The sequence below is a fragment of the Pelodiscus sinensis genome, chromosome 1, assembly GCF_052426305.1.
Source record: "Pelodiscus sinensis isolate ZL-2025 chromosome 1, ASM5242630v1, whole genome shotgun sequence".
Classification (NCBI taxonomy): Eukaryota; Metazoa; Chordata; order Testudines; family Trionychidae; genus Pelodiscus; species Pelodiscus sinensis.
Window position 1 is genome coordinate 297,961,098 of NC_143052.1, and position 23,350 is coordinate 297,984,447.

At 45.1% G+C, this 23,350-nt stretch overlaps 1 protein-coding gene across 1 annotated transcript; it reads left to right on the plus strand.

Moving 5' to 3' along the window:
• Positions 1-7,889: 7,889 nt before the first annotated feature.
• STOML3 (stomatin like 3) lies at positions 7,890-22,277 on the plus strand. Its single transcript, XM_006124940.5, has 7 exons — positions 7,890-8,048; positions 13,052-13,155; positions 15,395-15,467; positions 16,514-16,596; positions 18,176-18,379; positions 20,661-20,795; positions 20,954-22,277. Exons 1-7 carry the CDS (start codon positions 7,997-7,999, stop codon positions 21,164-21,166), a joined length of 864 nt encoding a protein of 287 aa, XP_006125002.3. The 5' UTR covers positions 7,890-7,996; the 3' UTR covers positions 21,167-22,277.
• Positions 22,278-23,350: the final 1,073 nt, after the last annotated feature.

Here is a 23,350-nt window from a genome sequence, read left to right on the forward strand (position 1 = left end):
CAATGCCGCTACGCCTATTATTTCCAGGAATAACAGCATTGCGCAAGAGGGGTTTTCTTGTGCAAGAAGGGGCAGTGTAGACAGCTCCTTCTGGCGCAAGAGCCTCTTCTGCAAAAATGGTGTCTCATTAGGTATGCAAATGAGACTCGGCGATATTCCACGCTTAGCCTCATTTGCATATTTCTCACGCAACAAGCCGCAAGCATAGACATAGCCTAAGGGGTTAAAGAGTCTGGCAGCTCACAGTGGCACTACTCTTTCCTCAATCTCTATGAGGCCAGGACAGGGATGAGAAGCCCTGAGAGGGGTGGAAGTGAAGTTGGAGCTGTGTGGGTTGCACAGATAGGGGAAACTGGAAGGACAGGATTATTTGCAGGACAGGGAAAGAAGTAGGTGGGGGTGAGAGCTCCTGGCGCAGGGACCAATATCACATTGCTCAATACATTTGGGAGCGTGAACAACACAAGATCTGCATGCATTGTATTTGTAACTACAGGCAGTCCCCGACTTACGTGGATCCGACTTACGTCAGATCCCTAGATACGAACGGGGTGAGGCAACTCCCGCACATGCGCAGCAGCATTCCCGGGGCTCGCTCACCTGGGTCCTAGGATCCTCCTCCTCCTCGGGCCGGCTCCGACTGGGGTCCCGCAGAGCTGCCGGGCAGAGGAAAAGTGCCTCCCCACGCCCGCTGCCCCCCCCCCATCCCCCTGCCAGCAACAGGCTGCCCCCTCCCCTGAGCAACAGGCTGCCGAACAGACAAAAGCAGCCTCTCTGCCCCTCCTCCCCTCTATACATGCCGGGCTCCCAGAGCGCAGCAGCGTCCCCGGGGCTTGCTCATCTGGGTCCTAGAATCCACCTCCTGCTCCTCTTCGGCCGGCTCCAACTGGCCTCTGCCTGCAGCAGCTGGCCACAGGGACAGGGATCCCGCAGAGCTGCCGGGCAGAGGAAAAGTGCCTCCCCACGCCCGCTGCCCCCCCCCCACGGCCTCGCATCCTGCACGCCTCCCCCCTCCCCCCCTGCCAGCAACAAGCTGCCCCCTCCCCTGAGCAACAGGCTGCCGAACAGCAGACAAAAGCAGCCTCTCCGCCCCTCCTCCCCCTATACATGCTGGGCTCCCTGGGCAAACAAAGACTCCACCAAAACAAACAAAGTGCTGGCCTCATTGTGTTAGCAAAAAAAGGACCCTCCTCCTAGAACCCTGGGTGGTGTGTGGAAATAAAGCTATTAGCTCAAAGCATGGTGCAGAGCTGTTTGGTATTTGATGAGTTACTCCTTTAGTCCTGAGTTTGTCACAGGGACAGAAATAGATGTGAAATCTTCTGAACAGGGGAACAGACAGCAAAACAAACATTAGAGGGGAGTTAACCTTTCCCTATGCTATCCAAAACTAAAAAATATGTTTGGCTAGAGTTTCCCCTACAATATGTACCAGTCCGACTTACATACAAATTCAACTTAAGAACAAACCTACAGTCCCTATCTTGTACGTAACCTGGGGACTGCCTGTATATTTATCTGGGATATCAGCAAGAAAAGGTGGGTGAGGAAATAGCTTTTCTCAGATATTGGTCCAATAAAAGCTATTACCACCTTGTCTCTCACACAATGGGCAGGGGATGTTCAAGCTCAAAAGCCAGACCAAAAAACACAATGTAATCTTTATTATTTTATATCTCCTGATTTTTTGAGTCACTTTTCCTAATTTTTGAAGGGTCCGATGGATCATTTTTGAGCTCCTAAAGTTGGCAATAAAGTTGTCATTCTAAAATTTGTCTCTTATTTTCAACTGAATATGTTCTCTGCTGGATAACAACAGATGCAGCAAATAGGTATAAATGAGTATTCTCACCACATGGGGAATCTTTGTAAACTTATGAAGTCCAGTTTGATTTTTATGAACTCTTTCTCGGAGTGTGTCTAGACTATAGGTTTTTTTCTAAAAAACTTCCCCTGCGTCTAGACTGCTGCCGTGTTCTTTCGAAAGTAAATCGAAAGAACGCAGCAGTTTTTTTGACCGTGGAAAACCTCCTTTTATGAGGAAGAACACCTTTTTTCGAAAGTGCTCTTTTGAAAAAAGGCACTATGTAATGCAAACTGTGCTTTTCAGAAAGAGAACATCCAGACTGCTTGCTTTTTCGAAAGTACTGATTGTAGTCTAGATACCTTTTTTTTGAAAGAGGTTTTTCCAAAAGTATCTTTCGAAAAAGCCTCTTTTGAAAAAGGTGTGTAGTCTAGACGTAGCCTCAATGACTGTATTTTTCAGTATAGGTTAGAACGGCCATGTCTTGGTAAGACCAGACCATGACAGTGAATCTGAAATGTCTTTCAGGAGGTGCCATCAACTTTTAATAAATTTCATCTATGAGAACAAGAAGGTTGCTTAAAAAAAAAAGTGGGTGTGGGTGGGAGGACAAGGATAAAGCAAGCTGGTTCTCCCAGTTTGTTTCCAGGGCTGTAATGGTCTTGGGAGTCTGTCATTGTGCAATTTATGAGCTCTGTGTGGGATTATGATGTCTGTGAGGTTATGTTGATCACCTTTACTGGCACCATGCCTCACTCCCCTTGTGTTAAGGAGCTTGGACAAGGCACCTGAGTGTCTGTCTTTGAATAAACCATTTACAGCAGACTAGATCTTGCCTGAACAGAACCAGGGCCATGCTACACCCCAGACGAAAGCAGTTTTCACCAGCTTGTCTGCAGAGAGCTAAGGCTGTGGGCTGTAGGGGATGAGGGCCGTCCCAGTTGTGAGTGCCCTACAATGCCCACACTCTGAAGTTGGTGGAAGCATTCCAGGTGAGGACTCTGACAGGACACATAGCCTAGACATGAACCACTGCAGTAATTACCTGCATTCGATCAGCTTTATTCTTTAGCTAAGGCTAATGGCTGAGAAGTCTCTCTTGGAAACTTAGAGAGGAAGGAGCCCTGAACAAAGAAAACTTTTTGAACACTGATTGCAAGGAGTCAAGTCTCCCTGCTGTGGAGGAGAAGGCCTGTGCTGGAAGAGTGAAGTCCAGCAAAGAGGACCAGAACCCTGAAGTCACACTGAACTGAATCCAAAGAACATTCAAGCACTGAGGATTCAGGATGCACAGTGACTGGTTTTATACATTTTTCTGCAAAGTCTGTGTCTGTTTGCTTCACCCATCATTTGACCCAGAAGAGGTGAACTATAAACTAGTGTGCTCCCACGGAAAGAGTGTGCTTGAGTTGCAGAGGAGATTAGAGGATACACTGTGGGTGCATCTAGACTGGCAAGATTTTGCGCAAAAGCAGCTGCAGTATAGATGTCAGCTGTCTACACTGGCAGCTTGAATTTGAGCAAGAGCACTGATGTTCTAATGTAAGAATTCAGTATTTCTTGCACAAATACTTTGACGCTCCCACTCAGGGATAAGCCCTCTTGCACAAGAATACTTGCGCAAGAGGGCCAGTGTAGACAGGCACCTTAATTTTTTGTGCAAGAAAGCCCAATGGCTAAAATGGCCATCGGAGCTTTCTTGCGCAAAAGTGCGTCAATACTGGGCACGGATGCTTTTGCGCAAAAGCATCCGTGCCAATCTAGACACACTTTTGCAGAAATACTTTAACGGAAAAACTTTTCTGTTAAAAGTATTTCCGCAAAATCATGCCAGTCTAGACGCAGCCTGTTAGTCCTTTCAGAATGGGTACCAGATAAAGAATCTGTGCACAGGAAATGTGCCGGAAAGGCTGGAGCCAGAGCCTAACTAGTGCCTATTTGGGAACCAAAAGGAGCTTAAAAGCACATGGGGTCCCAGTTTATGGGTCCAAACTCACAGCCTGGTGAGCGTCCAGGAGGGGGCACTTTTGCCATGGTTGTGATACCCCCATCTAGGGCTATGAAGAAAGTGACTGTCCAGGCTATTCCTCACTCTGCTTCTTCAAGCACAGAGGGTGGGGGCTAACAAGAGACCTTAAAATACACAGCTGCTAAAGGCTTTTGCTTAAAAACTTCCTACGGTCACAGACTCCCTGACATTGGGTGGTACACTGCCACTACCCAACAGCAAAAAGCCCTTTGAAAGCCCAGGAAGAAGCACTTGGTAATTTCTTCTTGTGGGGTGCTCTCAAGCTCTTTAACCCTCCCTCAGGAGAAAGCTTGAAAACAAACTGTAATTTTGAATAGCCAACCTGGCAGTTTTAGGCAGGTGCACACAGAACCTCCTGCCTTCTAGGCCACAGGAACCAGATCATAATCTTAAAACGGTCATTAAAACAAAGACACACATGGTAAAGCACTATTTGGTTGCTAGGTGTTACAGAGCAACTGAAAAAGGCAAGATTAAAAACAGAGAATTGCTTCCCTGGGATTCAGTTAAAAAGTTACAGTGTATGGGGGAAGAAACATGGTGCAGTACAGAGGAGTCCAACAAACTCAGAAATGAAGAAAATAACCTGATCACACTTAACAAAACATTTCTGGTTGTACTCATGTATCTGTTGTTCCAAGGTTTAGTCCTTCCTTAGGCATGAATATCACTGGAAATTCCATGCCTTTTTCCTGGCTTAACTCATGCCTCCCAGTCTGGCGCTGATCACACAAACACTGCAGCAGGAAGGTCCTGCTTTTTAATTCAAAACTCACACACTTTTTTCATTGGCTCTCCTGGCTCCCTATCAACACAAATTGGAGACTCTTTAGGACCTACAGTCTCAAGTTTATCGGGGGGGCGGCAATAATTTTGGAAGGGGGAGCCACTTCACAAATTTTGGAAGTGGCCATGGGCGGGGTGGGGTTGAGAACTACCCTGCTAGGTACAGTGACCTTATTTACTGAACCAGCTGCCGCTAGTAAGAACAGTTTAATTTAAATTATGAAACAAATTAAGTGTTTTTAAATAAAGTAAAATATTATGTCCAACACAAAAGGTTTCCATGTTTTCTTTATTTATGGAAAGGTGAGGAATCCTTTTTGGATCTAGAAACACTGGCCCACAAAAAATCAGTTGGAGACCACACAAGTGAGAAGAAAAAAAAACTCCTCCAAAAACCCTCAGCCCTCACTGATGTGGCCCCACCTGAGACACCTCACTCGTTTGGTGCCCCACCCTCATGGGGTGAGGGGAAGGAAAGGGGGAAACTAAGGTTCAGAGTTTCCCATAGACCAGATTAACTTTTCTGCGGTTCTGGAGTTAGTGGCTTTTATGGACCTCCATAGGCTCTGGGGTAGGGACAAAAATGAGGGGTACAGTGAATGAGACAGGGCTGCCAGCAAGTAGGATAGGGATGGGGTGCAGGATCTGGGGGGGAGCTGGGGTGCAGAAGCAGGCTGGGAGTAGGGTGTCTGGCCAGGTGGAGGGAGCAGGAACAAGGGAGGGTGCAGTGTGTGGACAGAAGAGGGGGCATAAGAACAAGGGAGGGTGTCAGAGCAAGCTGGGGGTGCTGGGTCTTGTGGGGGGGGAGGAAGTGACAGGATTGGGGTGGGGAGTCTGGGCATGATGGGGAGCTTTACCTAGCTTCATGCTCCCTTGCAGCATTGGCCACAGCCATGCTGTCCTGGCTGCCCTGGAAGGAGGCCCCACTGCTGTGGCCATGTGGTCCCGGAGGCCAGAGACACTGCTGCTGTGTCCACATGATCCGGTCCTGGCCCCAAAGCACTGCAGCCACAGGCCTCCCCGGAGGCCAGAGGTGCCACTGCCACAGACATGTGGCTGGCCCCAAAGCACCGTGACCACAAGCCGCCTTGGAGCCTGGAGGCGCCTCTGCCATGGCTACGCAGCTTGGGGCTACAGCCACAGGCTGCCCCAGAGGTGCTGCTGCTTCAGCCACATAGCTTGGGGCTGGTCCTGAAGGCACTGCAGTCATGCGGCCCATGCTGCTCCAGACGCCAGAGGCGCTGCAGCCTGGGGCCAGCCCCAGAGGCACTGCTGCCGTGGCCACGTGATGGCCCCAAAGGCGCTGCTACTGTGGCCATGCAGACTGGGGCCACCCCCAGCCCCTGGAGCTAGCCCCAGACCACGTGGCGAAAGAAGCAGCACCTCAGGGGCTGGCCCTAGGCCACGTGGCTGCGGTAGCAGTGCCTCTTGGCCCGGCCCTTTTGAGAAGCCTCAGCCCCAGCGCTGCCTCCTCTCCAGCAGCAGCGTGGGGGGGTGGAGGTGGGGGTGGAGGGACGGGGCTGAGCTCCTTTCCTCCTCCCCCAGCGGGGCCTGTAAGTGCCTCACGGGCTAAATCAAAGCCCAAGGCGGGCCGGATTCAGCCAATTGAGAGGCTTTTGCCTACCTCTGCCTTATGGGAAATTTAGTGAACTAACTGCTGGGATGTCCAGAAAAGGGTAGTAACCCTTCCCTCCATCACAGTGACTCAACTGACAAAGGGGAGCTGGACCTTTATTTACGATTAGGCTCTGCCCCAGATGCGCTTTTTCCCCTCATACACCAGCTGTGTAATTGCCAGCAAACTCATGGACTGCAGGAGGAAGAGGGTGCTACCTGCCTCTCACACGGACTGGGCCAAAGCATTCACAGAAGGGGTGAGCATAGACTGAGGAGCAGGGTATAGCTGTTATTTTTGATACCCTCTGTGCTGTCTAGGAATATTATTATGAGTGATACCATAGTGCTTAGGAGAGCCTCTCATGGGCCAAGGCCATATTGTGCCGGGCACTGTACAAATATATTTGAGAGACAGGCTCTGCCCCATGAAGCTAACAATGTAGGCAAAGCTTTATCTGTCACACATTCTCAAAGAGTTGAACTCACCCCTACAGTGCCCACAAAGTGAGTTCTGAGGGCTGCACGTATAAACAGAGGTGGAGACTTGGAGTGTCGGTATTGGTTGGGGGCCAAGGCAGCTGGACTGTGGGATCCCATCCCGGAAGGACAGTGTGTCCAACAGTGAGTCTGCTCCTCTGAAGTGTGCCTGAGAGCCCAGATCCAGAGATGGTGCTTGCATGCTGTGCAAACCCAGTGAGCTTGGAAGTCCACTGCATCCAGTGGGTGGGTGTAATATAGCAGCCTGGTGCCCATTCATGGAGAGAACACAGCCTGGGCTGTAACAAGCATTATGCAAATGTAATTCAATGTAATGGCAACAATAAGGAAGTAATGGATATAGATGGAGAATTAAATTGTGATGCAGAAGATGAATAATAAAATACATTTAATGCACTAAATGAGAGAGTGAAAAAAACATGCAATGACATTTTATCCTGTGCCTATAGAAGGGGCTGACATCGGCTTACACTCCTACTTTTCTCAAATGGTTTTGTCTTATTTTCACTCTAATTACAGCCACTTTCATATTAGCTCTAAATCAAAGAGTTTCAGGAAGTGTAGCAAAATACTCTCTGAAGCATATAATTCCCGGGCAATGGAAGGAATTAAAGACTGAACAGGTTTCCATATGTTTATACAGTGTTCAGCACAATAAGACTTCAACTTGTTTAGCCTCTAGGTCTTAGTACACTATAAAAGTTGTTTATTATTATTATTATTAGCATTATTATTGTTAATAATAATTAATTGTTAAGGTGTCACTTATACGCCTAGAAGAGGAGAAGGAGGATTCACTCACTATGCTCCTTGGATGTTCACTTACATCCTTACATTATTATTTGTATTGCACCTAAACAAAATTGGGGCCATGTTACACTGGATACAGTAAAGGTGCAGATTAAGAAAGAATCCTTGTCCTAGAAAGTTTACAGTTCAGCTTTGTCGACTGACATGGCTGTAAAATTGTGCTATTCATTGCTGAGGTGTGTGGCAATCATTCCCGGAGACAATTCTGCATCAACAAAATGTGCTGGGCCACAGTCAGCCTGGAGTGCAGTCATTGAAACCAGGGGAGTTACTCCAGAGAGAAACGGCCCATCAGACTTTGTTATTGTAAACATTCCTCCCTCACCTGGGTAACTAATCCCGTGGGGACACTGTCACAGGTGAAAGCTTGTTCTGCTGCCACTCTGCTTTTTCCATTTGAGGGGGTATCTTTATTCCGGCCTGTGAGGTAACAAGGATTTCTCTATAATGAGATGGATTCTGGGAGAGACTCCCCTGGGAAGGAGAGTAAGGAGACTCTAGTTGGTAAGTGTTCCTTCCATTCTTATTGGAAAAATACCCCAATGAATGTGAGTATATTGGAGAGAGTTAAGTGTGTGTCACAGGACTCAGGTTGCTAGCTGTGGATTCCGCCATCTCCATGGACAGCATTAATCCCAGCTTACCTGCCCATGTGCCTCAGCCATTATCTGCGGACAGTCACCTGTAGGGGATAGGCTAATTCAGAGTCCATACTCGTACAATCCTTAGCCTCCTCTGCTAAAACTAGCTATGAGGGTACCAAATGGTGCCAGTTAAACATGTGGTTTTGTAATGAAGGATCCTAAGTATAGGACTCATTCCACCTAAGCCAAGCAACTTAACAGGTAACAGCTTTCAGTCAGTGGCCCAATATGGATTGGAACTATTTACTAGCTCCATTCTCTCCAGGCTTTCCATTGCACTCGGGGCTTTTCTGGAAGATCCCTTATTCCTGATTTTATTTTCCGAAAGATCCCGTCTAGACTGGCGCTTTTCTCCGGCAAAGCTCCGAGCCGGAAAAAAGCAGCAACCATGTTTATACAAATGAAGGGGGGGATATTTAAATCCCCCGCTTCATTTGCAATTCCGACTTGTCTCATCTGCATCCCTTTTCTGGAAAAGGGGTGCAGTGTAGACACAGCCTTACTGTCCCTAGCTACTAAAACCATCCACCCTCATACACACATTTCTAAAGATGGGATATAATTGCCAGCCTCAGTTGCTCATTCTAGTCCACTGGCCAGGTGGTTTAGATACAAAGAGGGGAGCTGGGTTGTGTCGGTGTGCACCGGTGCTTCTAGTTTTGCACCAATCTTTTTATATGGTTTAGTCCACAGAGCCTGTCCTGTTCCATGCCACAGGGCACTGTATGACAATGAGGCACCAGTTAACAGCAGATGTGACTTTTCTTGATGGGATTTTTGTCTCTTTCTTGGGTGGGTTCTTTTGCAGGGCTCTCTCCCATTGTTCTTTGGCCATTAAGGTGATGCTGGCAGCTGGCTACTGAGACAGACTAGAGTCTGGGACGGATCCCATTGCCACACATTCATATGCCTCCATATTCACACGTTTAAATGAGATAACAGATAACACCTAATTTTAAATGGAACTTAGGCAGCTCAAAGTTTAAAATGGGGTTTTATCAATAGACCCCAGTTGAATATAATCAGAATCAAACCTGGGACCTCTATAGTTTAATGTATGAACCTCTGCTAGGGATGTTAAATATCCATTAATCAAACAGTTGAGTAAGCTCATGAATGCTTATTGGTTAGTCGACTATTCTATAGTCCCCGGGAACAGGGCCGGCAGCCAGTCTGTATAAGTTATACAAGGAGAAGCCTTTCCCATGAGGCAAAGTTTGGATCCCAAGCAGAGCATGTGAGCAGGGAAGACCTTAATTCTGGTGTAGGAGTACAGGGGTTTAGGTATGAAGAGCAGGCTCCAACCACAGATTGTGCTAAGCCCAGGGTGGGAGCAGGGCTGGAGCAGTTTGTTTGGAAAAGCCTCTACACTCTGCCTCGGAGCAGGCCTCCTGTGTATCCTGTGTTAGGGTGATGAAACCTTCTCTCTCTTCCTCTCCAAGCAGTGGTGAGGAATGACACACTTGGGCAGACGACGCAGTAGCATTCAGCTTTTGTTGCTCACTTGAATGCCCACAAAAATGTATAATGGCCACACTCCTCACTGAAAAATTGGTTCCTGCAGCTGTTCTTCCCCTTCAGTGGCTCCCTCCACTTCTCTTACCCTGGTTCCTACTGCTTATGCCCCAAATGCCCCTTTTGTATGTGACTATGTTGGATTTGTCACCCTTCCGGGGTGGTGGTGGGGAGCACTCTGGCTTTTCCTCTTTGTAGCTCTGCTCCTTAGTATCCCTTCCCCTGCTTATCTCCGCTCTCCCAGGCTATGGCTACATTGCGAGGGTTTTTCGGGATGCCAGAAGTATGCCGGAAAAACTCTGCTGCATTTAGAGAATGCGTTTGTTCTTCTGCTTTTTTTCGTGGAAGAGCAGAGATGCTCTTTTGGGATATGTCTAAACTATATCCCTCTTTCAAAAGAGGGGTGTAAATTAGACATATCAAACTTGCAAATTAAGCCAGGATTTGAATTTCCCACGCTTCATTTGCATAATCGTGCCACGGCTTTTTTTGAAAAACGCTATTTCAAAAGTGAAACCGCGGTCTAGACAGTTCTTTCAAAAAGAAAAGCCTTTTTTTAAAGATCCTGTAAATCTCGTTTTTTGAGGAGTACAGGATCTTTCAAAAAAGGCTTTTCAAAATAGCGTTTTTTAAAAAAACGCCATGACACGATTATGCAAATGAAGCGTGGGAAATTCAAATCCTGGCTTCATTTGCAATTTTGATATGTCTAATTTACATCCCTCTTTCGAAAGAGGGATGTAGTCTAGACATAGCCTTGGGGAGCCCTGTATAGCTCCTTCTATGGGGAATAAGGGCTCCTCCAAAACAAGAGGCTTTTTCCACCATTTGGCCTCATCTACATGTTGGAAAAGCCTCTTCCGGAAAAGCAATTGGAAAAAAAGACTAGACTAAGGTGCTACCAGACTATTTGTTGTTTTTTAAGTTTTTCCTGTTACAGACTAACTCAGCTACCCTTCTGAAACTTGAACAGCTTAATGGGAGTAAATTGGGGGGCCCAGATAATCTTCATCCAAGAATATTAAAGGAACTGGCACATGAAATTGCAAGTCCGTTAGCAAAATTTTTTAATAAATCTCTAAACTCAGGGGTTGTACCATTTGACTGGAGAATTGCTAATATAGTTCCTATTTTTAAGAAAGGGAAAAAAAGCGACCCAGGTAACTATAGGCCTATTAGTTTGACATCTGTAGTATACAAGATCTTGGAAAAAATTTTGAAGGAGAAAGTAGTTAGAGACATTGAGGCTAATGGCAATTGGGACAAATTACAACATGGTTTTACAAAAGGTAGATCGTGCCAAACCAACCTGATCTCCTTTTTTGAGAAAGTAACAGATTTTTTAGATAAAGGAAATGCAGTGGATCTAATCTACCTCGACTTTAGTAAGGCATTTGATACAGTTCCACATCGGGAATTATTGGTTAAATTGGAAAAGATAGGGATTAATATGAAAGTTGAGAGGTGGATAAGCAACTGGTTAAAGGGGAGACTAGAGCGGGTCATACTGAAAGGTGAACTGTCAGATTGGAGGAAGGCTACTAGCGGAGTTCCTCAGGGATCAGTTTTAGGGCCAATTTTGTTTAATCTTTTTATTGCTGACCTTGGCACCAAAAGTGAAAGTGTCCTGATAAAATCTGCAGATGACAAAGTTGGGAGGTATTGCCAATTCAGAAAAGGATCGGAATATCATACTGGAAGACCTGGATGACCTTGTAAATTGGAGTGATAGCAATAGGATGAAATTTAATAGTGAGAAGTGTAAGGTTATGCATTTAGGGATTAATAACAAGAATTTTAGTTATAAGCTGGGGACACATCAGTTGGAAGTAATGGAGGAAAAGAAGGACCTCGGAGTCCTGGTTGATTATAGGATGACTATGAGCCGCCATTGTGACATGGCCATGAAAAAGGCTAATATGGTCTTGGGATGTAATAGGTGAGGTATTTCCAGTAGGGATAAGGAGGTGTTAATGCCATTATACAAGACATTGGTGAGACCCCATCTGGAATACTGTGTGCAGTTCTGGTCTCCCATGTTCAAGAAGGATGAATTCAAACTGGAACAGGTACAAAGAAGGGCCACTAGGATGATCCGAGGAATGGAAAACCTGTCTTATGAAAGGAGACTCAAGGAGCTTGGCTTGTTTACCTTAACCAAAAGAAGGCTGAGGGGGGACATGATTGCACTCTTTAAATATATTAGAGGGATAAATACCAGGGAGGGAGAGGAATTATTTAAGCTTAATACCAATGTGGACACAAGAACAAATGGATATAAGCTGGCTAGTAGGAAGTTTAGATTTGAGATTAGAAGAAGGTTTCTAACCATTAGAGGAGTGAAGTTCTGGAACAGCCTTCCAAGGGAAATAGTGGGGGCAAAAGATCTATTTGGCTTCAAGATTAAACTAGATGGGTTTATGAAGGGGATGGTTTGATGAGATAACATGATCTTGGTAACTAATTGACCATTCATTATCAGTGGGAAATAGGTCAATGGAGGGATAATAAGAGTTACTATAGAGAACTTTCTGGGTGTCTAGCTGGTGAGTCTTGCCCACATGCTCAGGGTTTAGCTGATCGCCATATTTGGGGTTGGGAAGGAATTTTCCTCCAGGGTAGATTGGCAGAGGCCCTGGAGGTTTTTCACCTTCCTCTGTAGCATGGGGTACAGATCACAGCTGGAGGATTCTCTGCATCTTGGGGTCTTCAAACTATCTGAAAGTTTCAATATCGGAGGGTATGTCTACACTATCCTCCTAGTTCGAACTAGGAGGGTAATGTAGTCATACCGCACTTGCAAATGAAGCCCGGGATTTGAATTTCCCGGGCTTCATTTGCATAAGACGGGTGCTGCCATTTTTAAATCCCGACTCGTTCGAACCCCATGCCGTGCGGCTACACGTGGCACGGACTAGGTAGTTCGGACTAGGCTTCCTAGTCCGAACTACCTAGTCCGTGCCGCGTGTAGCTGCACGGCACGGGGTTCGAATGAGATGGGATTTAAAAATGGTGGCGCCCGGCTTATGCAAATGAAGCCCGGGAAATTCAAATCCCGGGCTTCATTTGCAAGTGCGGTATGCCTACATTACCCTCCTAGTTTGAACTAGGAGGGTAGTGTAGACATACCCTGAGATATAGGTGAGAGGATTATTCTGGGGGGGGGGAGGTGAGATTCTGTGGCCTGCACTGTGCAGGGGGTCAGACTAGATGATCATAATGGTCCCTTCTGACCTTAAAGTCTATGCGTCTATGAAGCTTCTTTTTTTTGTTCCAGATCTTTTATTATAAACTCAGCAGATTGACCAGGCAAGTGGCAATGGTTCCTGTCTTTTTGTTTTACTTTAGCAGATAAGAAGGCTGGAATCGGGGCCTTCGGCTGGATCCTGGTTTCACTTTCATTCCTGTTGGTGCTTATAACCTTTCCTTTCTCCATCTGGATGTGCTTAAAGGTAAGCTGATGGGAACTGGAACACTGAGCGAATGGTCTCTTAGTATTATGTATTTCACCAGGGCAAAAAGCCCTTTGTACCCCATGTTATGGGGAAAAGTATTGTTTTTGTAGTCAAGGTGCAAGATTGGGATGCAAGGGTTCTGCGTTCTGGTCCGTGTTCCTCCACAGGTTTCCTGTATAACCTTGGCTAAGTTTACCTATATTCTCTGTGCCTACAGCGCTCAGACTGGGATACTACTTCACAGGGATGCTGTGAGAATAAATTAATAGATGTTTCTGAGGTGCTGTAAAGAGAGACTGAGGAAAAAAACATCAGTGTTTGTACAGACAAATACAAATTCAGGTCTACAGCCTGTAGTAAGTTGAGGGTCAGTAGCATGGAGACAGCAGGCCTAAATAGAGGCCTGTAATATGAAAACAGCAATAGGCCTGCAATCTAGTGAGCAAGACTTTGGTTCAGTAACAGGAGCCAAGAAAGAGGCCCTACTGACAACTGTGTAATTGTGTACGTTAGGTGAAGCATGGAAGGACACAGAGAGGCACTGGGTACAGACTGTAAGCCAAAGGGGAGTAATGGAACATCTTAAGGAATGTCTTGGTACAAAGACTCCCTAAAAACTAATGCACATACCGATCTAGGTTCAGGACCGGGTCGAGATTGACAGCATGAAGGATAGTAAGTAGGCCCCCCTTCCGTACGGTGAGGGGTGGTAACTAGGCAACAGAGGGTGGTAACCTGGTATGTAAAGAAATGACGTAAGTTGTTTGTACCTGTCTATAAAAGGACCCTGCAAAAGGTGCTCTCTGGCCGACCTTAGGGGGCGGGGGGGCACATTAGGCGCCTGAATGGCAGGTGTTATTGCCTAAACTTACAGAATGCATAGTAGCTTAACTTTGACTAACTGCTGTTAATATCTGTTATATGGCAATAGGCCTGCCCAGTGTTGGTACCTTGTCAACACGGGCCATAGTGCCCAGTGGTGTAACATTGTACCGATCTCTGTTACCGACTGGTAGAGCTTCGCATTTGACAATAAACCTGCTCGATTGATTTCAAACCTTGCCTGCATCTGTCGTTTCCGGGGCCTCTCAGAGATCTCCTGTGTTGACCCAAGTGCACGGGGTCTAACACTCTAGATAAAGGAAGTACCGATTGTTACGCATGCAGCCGAAAGTTTATCATCACCGACGGAGTAGAGGTCCTGTCAGGAGCGCGCCAGGATGACTCTAACCAGACAACACTGACACTGACAGTCCAGACCACTGCAGGTACCGAGGTACAAGACACCAAGGTACGACACTGGTGACCCCGACATAATGAGTGCATCTAGACTGGCAAGATTTTGCGCAAAAGCAGTTGCTTTTGTGCAAAAACTTGCCAGCTGTCTACACTGGCTGCTTGAATTTGCGCAAGAGCACTGACGTTCTAATGTAAGAATTCAGTGCTTCTTGCGCAAATACTTTGACGCTTCCGCTCAGGAGTAAGCCCTCTTGTGCAAGAATACTTGCGCAAGAGGGCCAGTGTAGACAGGCATCTTAATTTTTTGCACAAGAAAGCCTGATGGCTAAAATGGCCATTGGAGCTTTCTTGCACAAAAGCGTGTCTAGATTGGGCACGGATGCTTTTGCGCAAAAGCACTTTTTGTGCAAAAGCATCCATGCCAATCTAGACGCTCTTTTGCGGAAATACTTTTAACGGAAAAACTTTTCCGTTAAATTATTTCCACAAAATCATGCCAGTCTATATGCAGCCTAATGATTTTACAATCTAAGACCAAGACTGCAAGCCCTCATGCACACAAGGAACTTGAAGTACGAGATGTGAGTAGTCCCAATTAAATCAATGGAGCTACTCAAATACATAAAGATAATCACATGCATAAGTATGTCAGGATTGAGGCCTGACATTCCACAGCAAGGGACAGGAAGAGGGGAGAACAAGACAAAAAATGCATTAATTTTGATAATTCAATGTGGTTTGAAGGACATAAAGTCAGGGAGGGGGTGATTTTAGCATAACACCAGTAGGCAGAACCAAACCTGGAACCTCTGGAGTTTTGTGCATGCATCTCAATCACTTGAGTTAAAGTTATCTGGAGCTCAGCTCTGGCTGTAGAACAAACTAATTTTTTCTCTTGGTAAGTGGTATAACTGCCACTACATGGGACAGTGAATCACACCCAGCAGGAGTGTGGGTAACATTAGTGTTACATTCTATTTTAAATATATTTTCGTAGGTTATCAGAGAATATGAGCGTGCTGTCATATTTCGGCTGGGACGGATAGTGTCTAAAAAAGCAAAGGGCCCGGGTGAGTAAATGGAGTTTTCTTCTGTTTCCATTGTAACCAACAAATATTTCATGTAATCCTTGTTCAGAGAATGGATAATGCAAGGAACGTGTCCAAGGCACAGTAAAAAGTAGAAAGTGATTCTTTGTCCATTTGTCTGCCCACTTGTTTTTTTCCATATTGCTATTTGGAAAGGAAGCCAGCAGATCCTGAGATCTAATTCTGGCTTTATCTTAAAGTTCACATGCAGGGGAAAGGTGATTTTGAGTTTAGCACACTGGAGAGAGACTTAGATCTGAATTCTAATTCTGTGTGACCTTGGGCAAGTCATTTAATCTCCCTGGACCTCAGTTTGCTATCTGTAAAATGGGTATAACAATGCCTCCTTTCTCACACTTTATCTGTCTTGTCCATTTAAAGTTGTAACCTCTTTGGGGCGGAGACAATCTCTTACAAAATGTGTGTACAGCACCTAACACAGCACCTGGCATCATAGTTGGGGTCTTCATGTGCTGGTGCAATAGGAATTGATCAAGAATGCTTTCTACATTGTTATAATAATTACTTTTGCACAGTGCAGATGAAAGACAGTGCATTGGAAAAGGTACAGTGAGACAGTGGAATAGGAATGGAGGATGAATCCCTTATCATATAACTATCTCTTGTCCTTTCAAAAACAGCCATGTAGCCTAAAAAGTGGGCAGGCTCAGGGATTGGGGGAGGGATCATACTAAATGATGTAGTTTCCCCTGAACTACCATCCTGAAGAGCTAATGCTTTAAATAAACAAAAAGCTTCAGGGGAAACAGAGTCACAGAAAAAGGAAGTAACTTGCCCTAGGTCCTATGGCAGATCTCAGAGTGGAGTTCTCCCAACTCCCAATCCAATTCTCCATAGTGAACCATACTGAATTCACATTTATATTGTGACATCTCTGTTTGTTTCTCTGAGGACTATTCTAATTGCACAATAGGAATAGTAGTTTTCAGAGGTTTGCTTGATATGCAATCAGAGTTTAGCCTATAGCTAAAGATGTTTCAGCTTTGGACATTTCTTCTTTTTTCCAGGTTTGATCATGGTTCTTCCGTGCACAGATGTTTTTGCCAGGGTTGATCTTAGAACCATTACTTGTAACATTCCTCCACAAGAGGTAACAACAGCTCAATAATCCTTTACACTGGAAATTTAATCTACAATAGTTTCAGATGTTAGCCACGTCTTCATTACCATGAAGACTGACACTGCGGTGGTCGATCTTTCGGAGTTTGATTTAGCGGGTCCAGAAAGACCCACTAAATTGAATGCTGAGCACGCCCCCATTGACACCAATACATGTTTCTCCCATTGACCTCCTCCTGTGGAGATGGTGCTGAAGGTTGAATTAAGCCATGTCGACTCCAGCTATGCAATAATGTAACTGGAGTTGCGTATCTTCAACCTTAATTCAACCTAATGTTCCATTCCAGGTAAGTATAGACAAGGCCTCTGTCTTTGGTAGCACTATAGACTTGGGCTTTGTTTACACTTCTAAAATTAAAGCGCTGCTGTGGCCCTGTTGTAAACTGAAAGTGTGACCATTACACAAGTGCTGGGAGAGAGCTCTCCCAGTGCTCAAGGAAAACCACCTCCATGAGGGGAGTAGCTAACAGCACTGGTAGTCCGTTTACACTGGCACTTTACAGCGCTGTAACTTGTTACATTTGGGGGAGGTGTGCATTGCTCAACTCCTACTCCATGAGCATATGGCCTGTGTTTTTGGGAAGTGGGTCCTATTGATCCAGCTCTCTATTCCACACAGGAAACTGCTTTGTAGTTTTAGCTTGTATGAAGGGGGACTATTATGCCCACCAGCTTCAGAGAGGTTTCTTCCAACCCCCAGCATAGCTGTGAGAGGCAAGGACTTCAGCGATGGAAAGCCAGCTGGCATGGAGGGAAGATGATATAGCAGAAAGGGGAAGGGGGAGATGTTGTACAAAAGGGATGAAGAGAGCCAATTCAGAACCTGGGTAGGTTGGTACAGGAAGGATGTTGACCATAATAGCCTGGGAATATACTTACTTGGTACAACCTCCCTGCAATATCTTTGGGCAGGGTTTCCATGGAGCCCTTGCCTACAAACTAAAGATGCCCCACACCTATTCTGAGGGTACGACAGCAGTGGAAATACCACTTATGCTACAACAAGATGAATTGTTCATTGGGGTATAGGAGATTTATAGCTCCCTTCACTGTTGGTGAATGTGGCCTGGAGTGCTTACGTACAGACCAGTTAAGAACGTGTTACCTAACTGTTGTCCCCCACACCTTCTTGTTCCTATGATTTTAAATTCCATGAATATCCATATTTTTCATTGATGTTTATATACTGAGAGCAAGCACATCCTTTACTTTTTAGAGATGCCAGAGCTGTACCTCAAATTAAGTTAGCACTGCATGGACAAGAAACAAGGTCCTAATCCACAACACTGAAACAGGATAACCACCAATGATTATTCCAAGACAAATGCACTCAGAATAACGATAACTTGTTAACAGAGAGAGTCACTTGAATACTTTGCACCAAGAGCTGCTTTAGTAGTAAATCCTGATGATGACCCTGAGGACAATTTCTCTTAATTTATTTGAATATAGTGGCTTCTTGTTTCACTACAGGAAACAGAAGACTCCATAACATTGGGATTTGTGATTCCTTGATAATTATCCCATCTCTGTATGTTTGTTTTTCATAGATTCTTACAAAAGATTCGGTAACTACCCAAGTTGATGGAGTGGTCTACTACAAAATCCATAGTGCTGTCTGTGCAGTGGCTAATGTCACAAATGTCCATCTAGCTACTAACCTGCTGGCACAGACCACTTTGAGAAATGTTCTAGGCACCCAAAGCCTGTCCCAGATCTTGTCTGGTCGAGAAGAGATTGCTCACAATATCCAGGTAAATCCACATCTAATGTTCCATTGATGAGTACAGAGTCTCATTATATGGAATATCATCTTAAAAATTGGGGGCCTTTTAACAATTATTGTATTTTATTTTAACTTTTACATACACTGCCTACTGAAAAATAGGGAAGAAATATTGTAAAAATACATTCTCAGAATATCTGATAAAACTATTAATCTTTTTTTTTAAGTAAACAGGACTCTCTGGACTTAACTTTTTGAAATATGAATGAGACCGTAAAAACATCTTGAGATGAGGCTCCCTGCCACTTCTTTAGAAATTATCAATACCATACTATGGTGGAGAAATCCATAGTCACCAGATGCTCTATCTTAGACCCTTAGGCCATATCTACACTAGGAGATTATTTCAAATATTATAGCAAATATTTTTGTACCTAAATGCATGGCCTTGCACTTGAATTATTAAATTTCATCCCATTTCTATTCATCCAATTTGCAAAGCTGTTCCCATCTTTTTGTTTGATAGTCTAGTCTTCATTTGTATCGGCAATACCTCCCAACTTTGAGTCAGCCACAAGTTTTATTCTCACACTCCTATATTTTGTACCAAGGTCAGTAATAAAAATATTAAATAATGTTGATCCTCTGGCCAATCCAGAGGCACTTGACCTCCCTTCAGCCTGAGAGTTCACCTTTCAGTATATCCCATTGTACTCTCCCCTTTAACCAGCTCCTTATCCATCTTTCAGTGCTCATATTAATTCCCCTCTTCTCCAATGTCACTAAAATATTCCCATGTGAAACTGTATCAAATGCCTGACAGAAATGCAGGTAGATTAGAGCTGCTATATTTCCTTTTTCTAAAGAATGTGGCCACTTTCTCAAAGAAGGAGATCAGGTTGGTCTGGCATGACACCTTTTGTAAATATGAGCAAATGCTTGATTAAAGTTTGGGACCACCGATCTCTTACGTCAGGGCTACTCAACTTTAGAAGCCCCGGGGGCCACAATGATACTCACAGCACATGCTGTGGGCTGCAACTTAATAGTGGTTGCATATACACGCAAATATATATGCAAATAGCTTCTTTCACACTGACAGGTATGAATATAAAGATTAAGGCAAGACTACACAACACACTGGCCCCATTTAAGTCAGTTCTGCTGATATTAATAAAATGCAATATTTGCCCGATTTACACCCATATGGCAGCAGTTTTAATGAGCAATGACAGTCCAGGAATTTAACTACTAAAACATATATCAACAGAAGACCAGTATATTGACTACTTTTTTGTTTTGGCTCCCACCAGTGGGCCGTGTGTTGAGCCCTGCGTAAACCCAATCTGAACCATGGGCCACAGGCTGCGTGTTGAGTAGCCCTGTCTTATGTCATGCCAGTAAAATGTATTGAATTGAACTGAACTGGACAGAATTGGAAAGTGTTTAAATCCCCTCCCCCTCTTTTCAAGGACTGTCACTGTGGCAGTCAAGAGAGAGTAGAAGAGAGAATGAAATACAGCTCACTCCCACCCCTCTGCCAGCAGCCAGAAGAAAATGTGCACATGAGAGAGGTGATATGTCATGAGGATGTGTAAGGAGGAAGAGTCAATTTTCTTGATTGTGGTAGTGCCTAGGAGCCCTAGTCAGGGACCAAGATCCCACTGTGCTAGGCATTGTGATGTATCATACAGCTTTTAGGTATGGCTGGCACATAATACAGTGCGGTTTCAATGTGTCACTTGCACTAAGGTTCTCTGTGGCTCCAATGGATGACTGAGTGGCTTATCTGCAAAGAAGGTTGAGTGCTATTCTTTTACATAGGCTACTTACCTCTTTATGTTCCCTGATGCTCATGGCCCTTTTCAAACAGCTGTCATTGTTGCACCGGGTCCTTCAAACAATTCTTCACGTGAGGAATTTACTCACAGCAGTGTCTGTAGGTTTGGGCATGTACAGCTTTAATTCTGACCAGCCCTTCCAAAGCTGTGCTGACCTGGCAGAACCAATACTAGAAAACAAGCACATTTTGCCCATGCACATCATCACCTCTCCAGCCCCTCACAGATCTGAGACTAGTTCACAACTAATAATTTATCTGCATTATTTAGCCATTTCACACACTCCTAAAGAGCCCCGCTGCAGATCCCAATTTCCTCCCATTTATTCTTTTTTCCATTTTTTTGCAATTGTTTTGGAATTCTGAGCATATTGAAGGTCTGAGACATTGTGGTTAGTGTGCTTTGTCATTTGTGTCACACACTATTGATTTTCATATTATTTGTTTTTTTAAAAAAACCCTCCCCAAGTCTATCCTTGACAATGCCACCGATAGATGGGGAATCAAAGTAGCACGTGTGGAAATCAAAGATGTCAGGATCCCTATGGAGATGCAAAGAGCTATGGCTGCTGAAGCCGAAGCAACACGAGAAGCCAGAGCTAAGGTGAGACCCACAGAAATATTTCTCACATTGATATAACGTGGTGCTTCTATGGCCTGTGTATCTTTTGAAGGACAAACCACCATTGTAGGATTTTTGCTGCTGCTGGAGGGTGGCTATTCCTTACTGCCACCAACATATCCGTTTCTATCGCATTTTAGGTCATAGCAGCAGAAGGAGAAATGAATGCTTCCAAAGCATTGAAGCAGGCCTCAACGGTGCTAGCTGAGACTCCAGCAGCCCTCCAGCTGCGCTACCTGCAGACCTTAACCACGCTGGCTACTGAGAAGAATTCCACCATTGTCTTCCCACTGCCCATGAACGTGCTGCAAGGTTTTTATAAGAATAGTCAGAAAAAAACAATTCGTGACTAAGGCTCTTTGCCACTGGCTGCTTTAGTGTGGGGAGTTTTACATAGATTCAGGAGAGGCAAACTCCTGCCAATTATCAGAATTAATGTAGAATGTGCACTGTGATACCCTGCCTCAGGATTAGGGCTAGCTGCAGAGAGATGATCACAAGTCAGAACACTGAATCTGAATGCTCCCAAACTTGTCTGGGAGTCAAAATTCAGATAGCCAGCTGTTGTGGCTGAAACTCATCTCTAGGTAAAAACAGAAGAAACTTAAAAAAAAATGTAGATTAATCTCAAACAGAGGTGTTGGCTTTTGATGATACTTGGTTTTACAGTCTCTCGTTTAGCAGGTATGTGGTGCTCATTGGGAGCTTGTCTCTACAAAACTATACAGCCTCTACATACAGTAACTAGGCCCTAAACTGGAGTAAATCTATAGCAATTCCATTGAAAACACAAGCATCATGGTGAGAAGAATGAGGTATTCTTTGATCATTATTGGAACCACCAAGTAATGTAAGTAACTCCTATAACCTGGGGATTATATCTACAAAAAGACTTAGGTGCCTATATCCAACATTTAGAGATCAACATTTAGGACGCAGCTTGAGTTACCTGCCACTTGATCACATTTGGAGGTTTTCCTTCACAGCCATAGCAGCTGACTTTAAAAAAAAAAAAAGAGTGAAAGGAGTGACCCTGGAGAACAGCTGAGAGATCTGTCCACTTGGCCTCAAAGGGCTACTGCTGCTAGCGTACATTGGAAAGGAACATGGGAATTGCCCGGATCCATCTAGTCCAAGATCCTGTTTCTGATAGCAGCCTATACCCCATGCTTCAGCAGAAGGTAGGAGAACTCTGAAGCAAGCAGTTGTAGGGTGAGATTGTGTCCTCCCACCCTCCTACGTCTGACATTGATCTCTACTAATTAGAGATTGGCTTAAACCCTAAAGCAGGAGAATTAGCTTCAAAACTTTCCTAAAGTTTGTGTTAGCACTAGTGATTAAACATCTGGATATTCTTGTTAACAATATAAATGGCCAACACTCTTTTTTGTGTGTGTGTTAATGCTACTGTGATTTTGGCCTCAATGATATCGTGTAGCAGTATGTTTTACAGTCGAATTACAAATGATTTGAAAAAGTATTTCCTTTGATGAGTTGGCCACATTTTTAATTTCATTGACTGTCCCCTTGTGTTATGAGCCTGGGAGAACAGAATGTATCTCCTCAAACCCAGCTATTATTTGTTATGTTTTCATCACTTCCCCTTCTTATCTGTCTTGCTTTATGAGCAATTTGCTGTGTCCAATTTCATTCTTATCACCCTCATCTGAATACTTCCCTCACTTCTAATTCCTCAATATCCTTTTCCTGATTGGCTGAGTCAGAGAAAAGCCTTATTACAGTAAACTTCCGATAATATGGCACCTTTAGGACCCAGGGGGTGCCGGAATATCAAATATGCTGGACTATTGGAAGGGGGGGGCTATGAGGAGTCTAGGGTGGAGTGGAGGGGATGCACCCCTCAGCGCTACGGGACTAACCCGGCAGCACCCCAGCTGCTCTGCCCCAGACTTCCCCGAGTCAGCTGCTGCTGAAAGTGACCAGCGGCTGACTCTGGGAAGCCCGGGGCAGAGCAGCTCGGGTGCTCTGCCCCGGGCTTCCCGGAGTCAGCCACTGGTCAGTTTCAGCAGCAGCTGAATTGAGGAAGCCAGGGGCAGGGCAGCTGGGGTACTGCTGGGTTGGTCCCGTAGCGCCGAGGGGTGGTGCTAGGGGACCAACCCAGCAGCATCCCAGCTGCTCTGCCCCGGGCTTCCCGGAGTCAGCCGCTGGTCAGTTTCAGCAGCGGCTGAATCGGGGAAACCGGGAGCAGAGCAGCTCCAATTGTCCAGCACTTCTGGGTTCCAGATGGTGCTGGACCATCAGGAGTGCCGGACCACTGGATGCCGGACCACTGGATGCCAGGAGTGCCGGACCACTGGAGTTTTACTGTATGGCTGTGTCTAGACTGGCAAGTTTTTCTGCAAAATCATGTGATTTTGCGGAAAAACTTGCCAGTTGTCTACACTGGCCGCTTGAATTTCCGGAAAAGCACTGACGATCTTATGTAAGATCATCAGTACTTTTCCGGAAATACTATGCTGCTCCCGTTCGGGCAAAAGTCTTTTTCCGAAAGACTTTTGCGCAAAAGGGCCAGTGTA

Coding starts and splice junctions, on each gene's coding strand:
- STOML3 (XM_006124940.5), top strand. CDS start 7,997: ATGGATTCTGGGAGAGACTCCCCTGGGAAGGAGAGTAAGGAGACTCTA. Junction 13,156..15,394: donor CCATCTGGATGTGCTTAAAG/GTAAGCTGATGG, acceptor ATATTTTCGTAG/GTTATCAGAGAATATGAGCG. Junction 20,796..20,953: donor CACGAGAAGCCAGAGCTAAG/GTGAGACCCACA, acceptor ATCGCATTTTAG/GTCATAGCAGCAGAAGGAGA.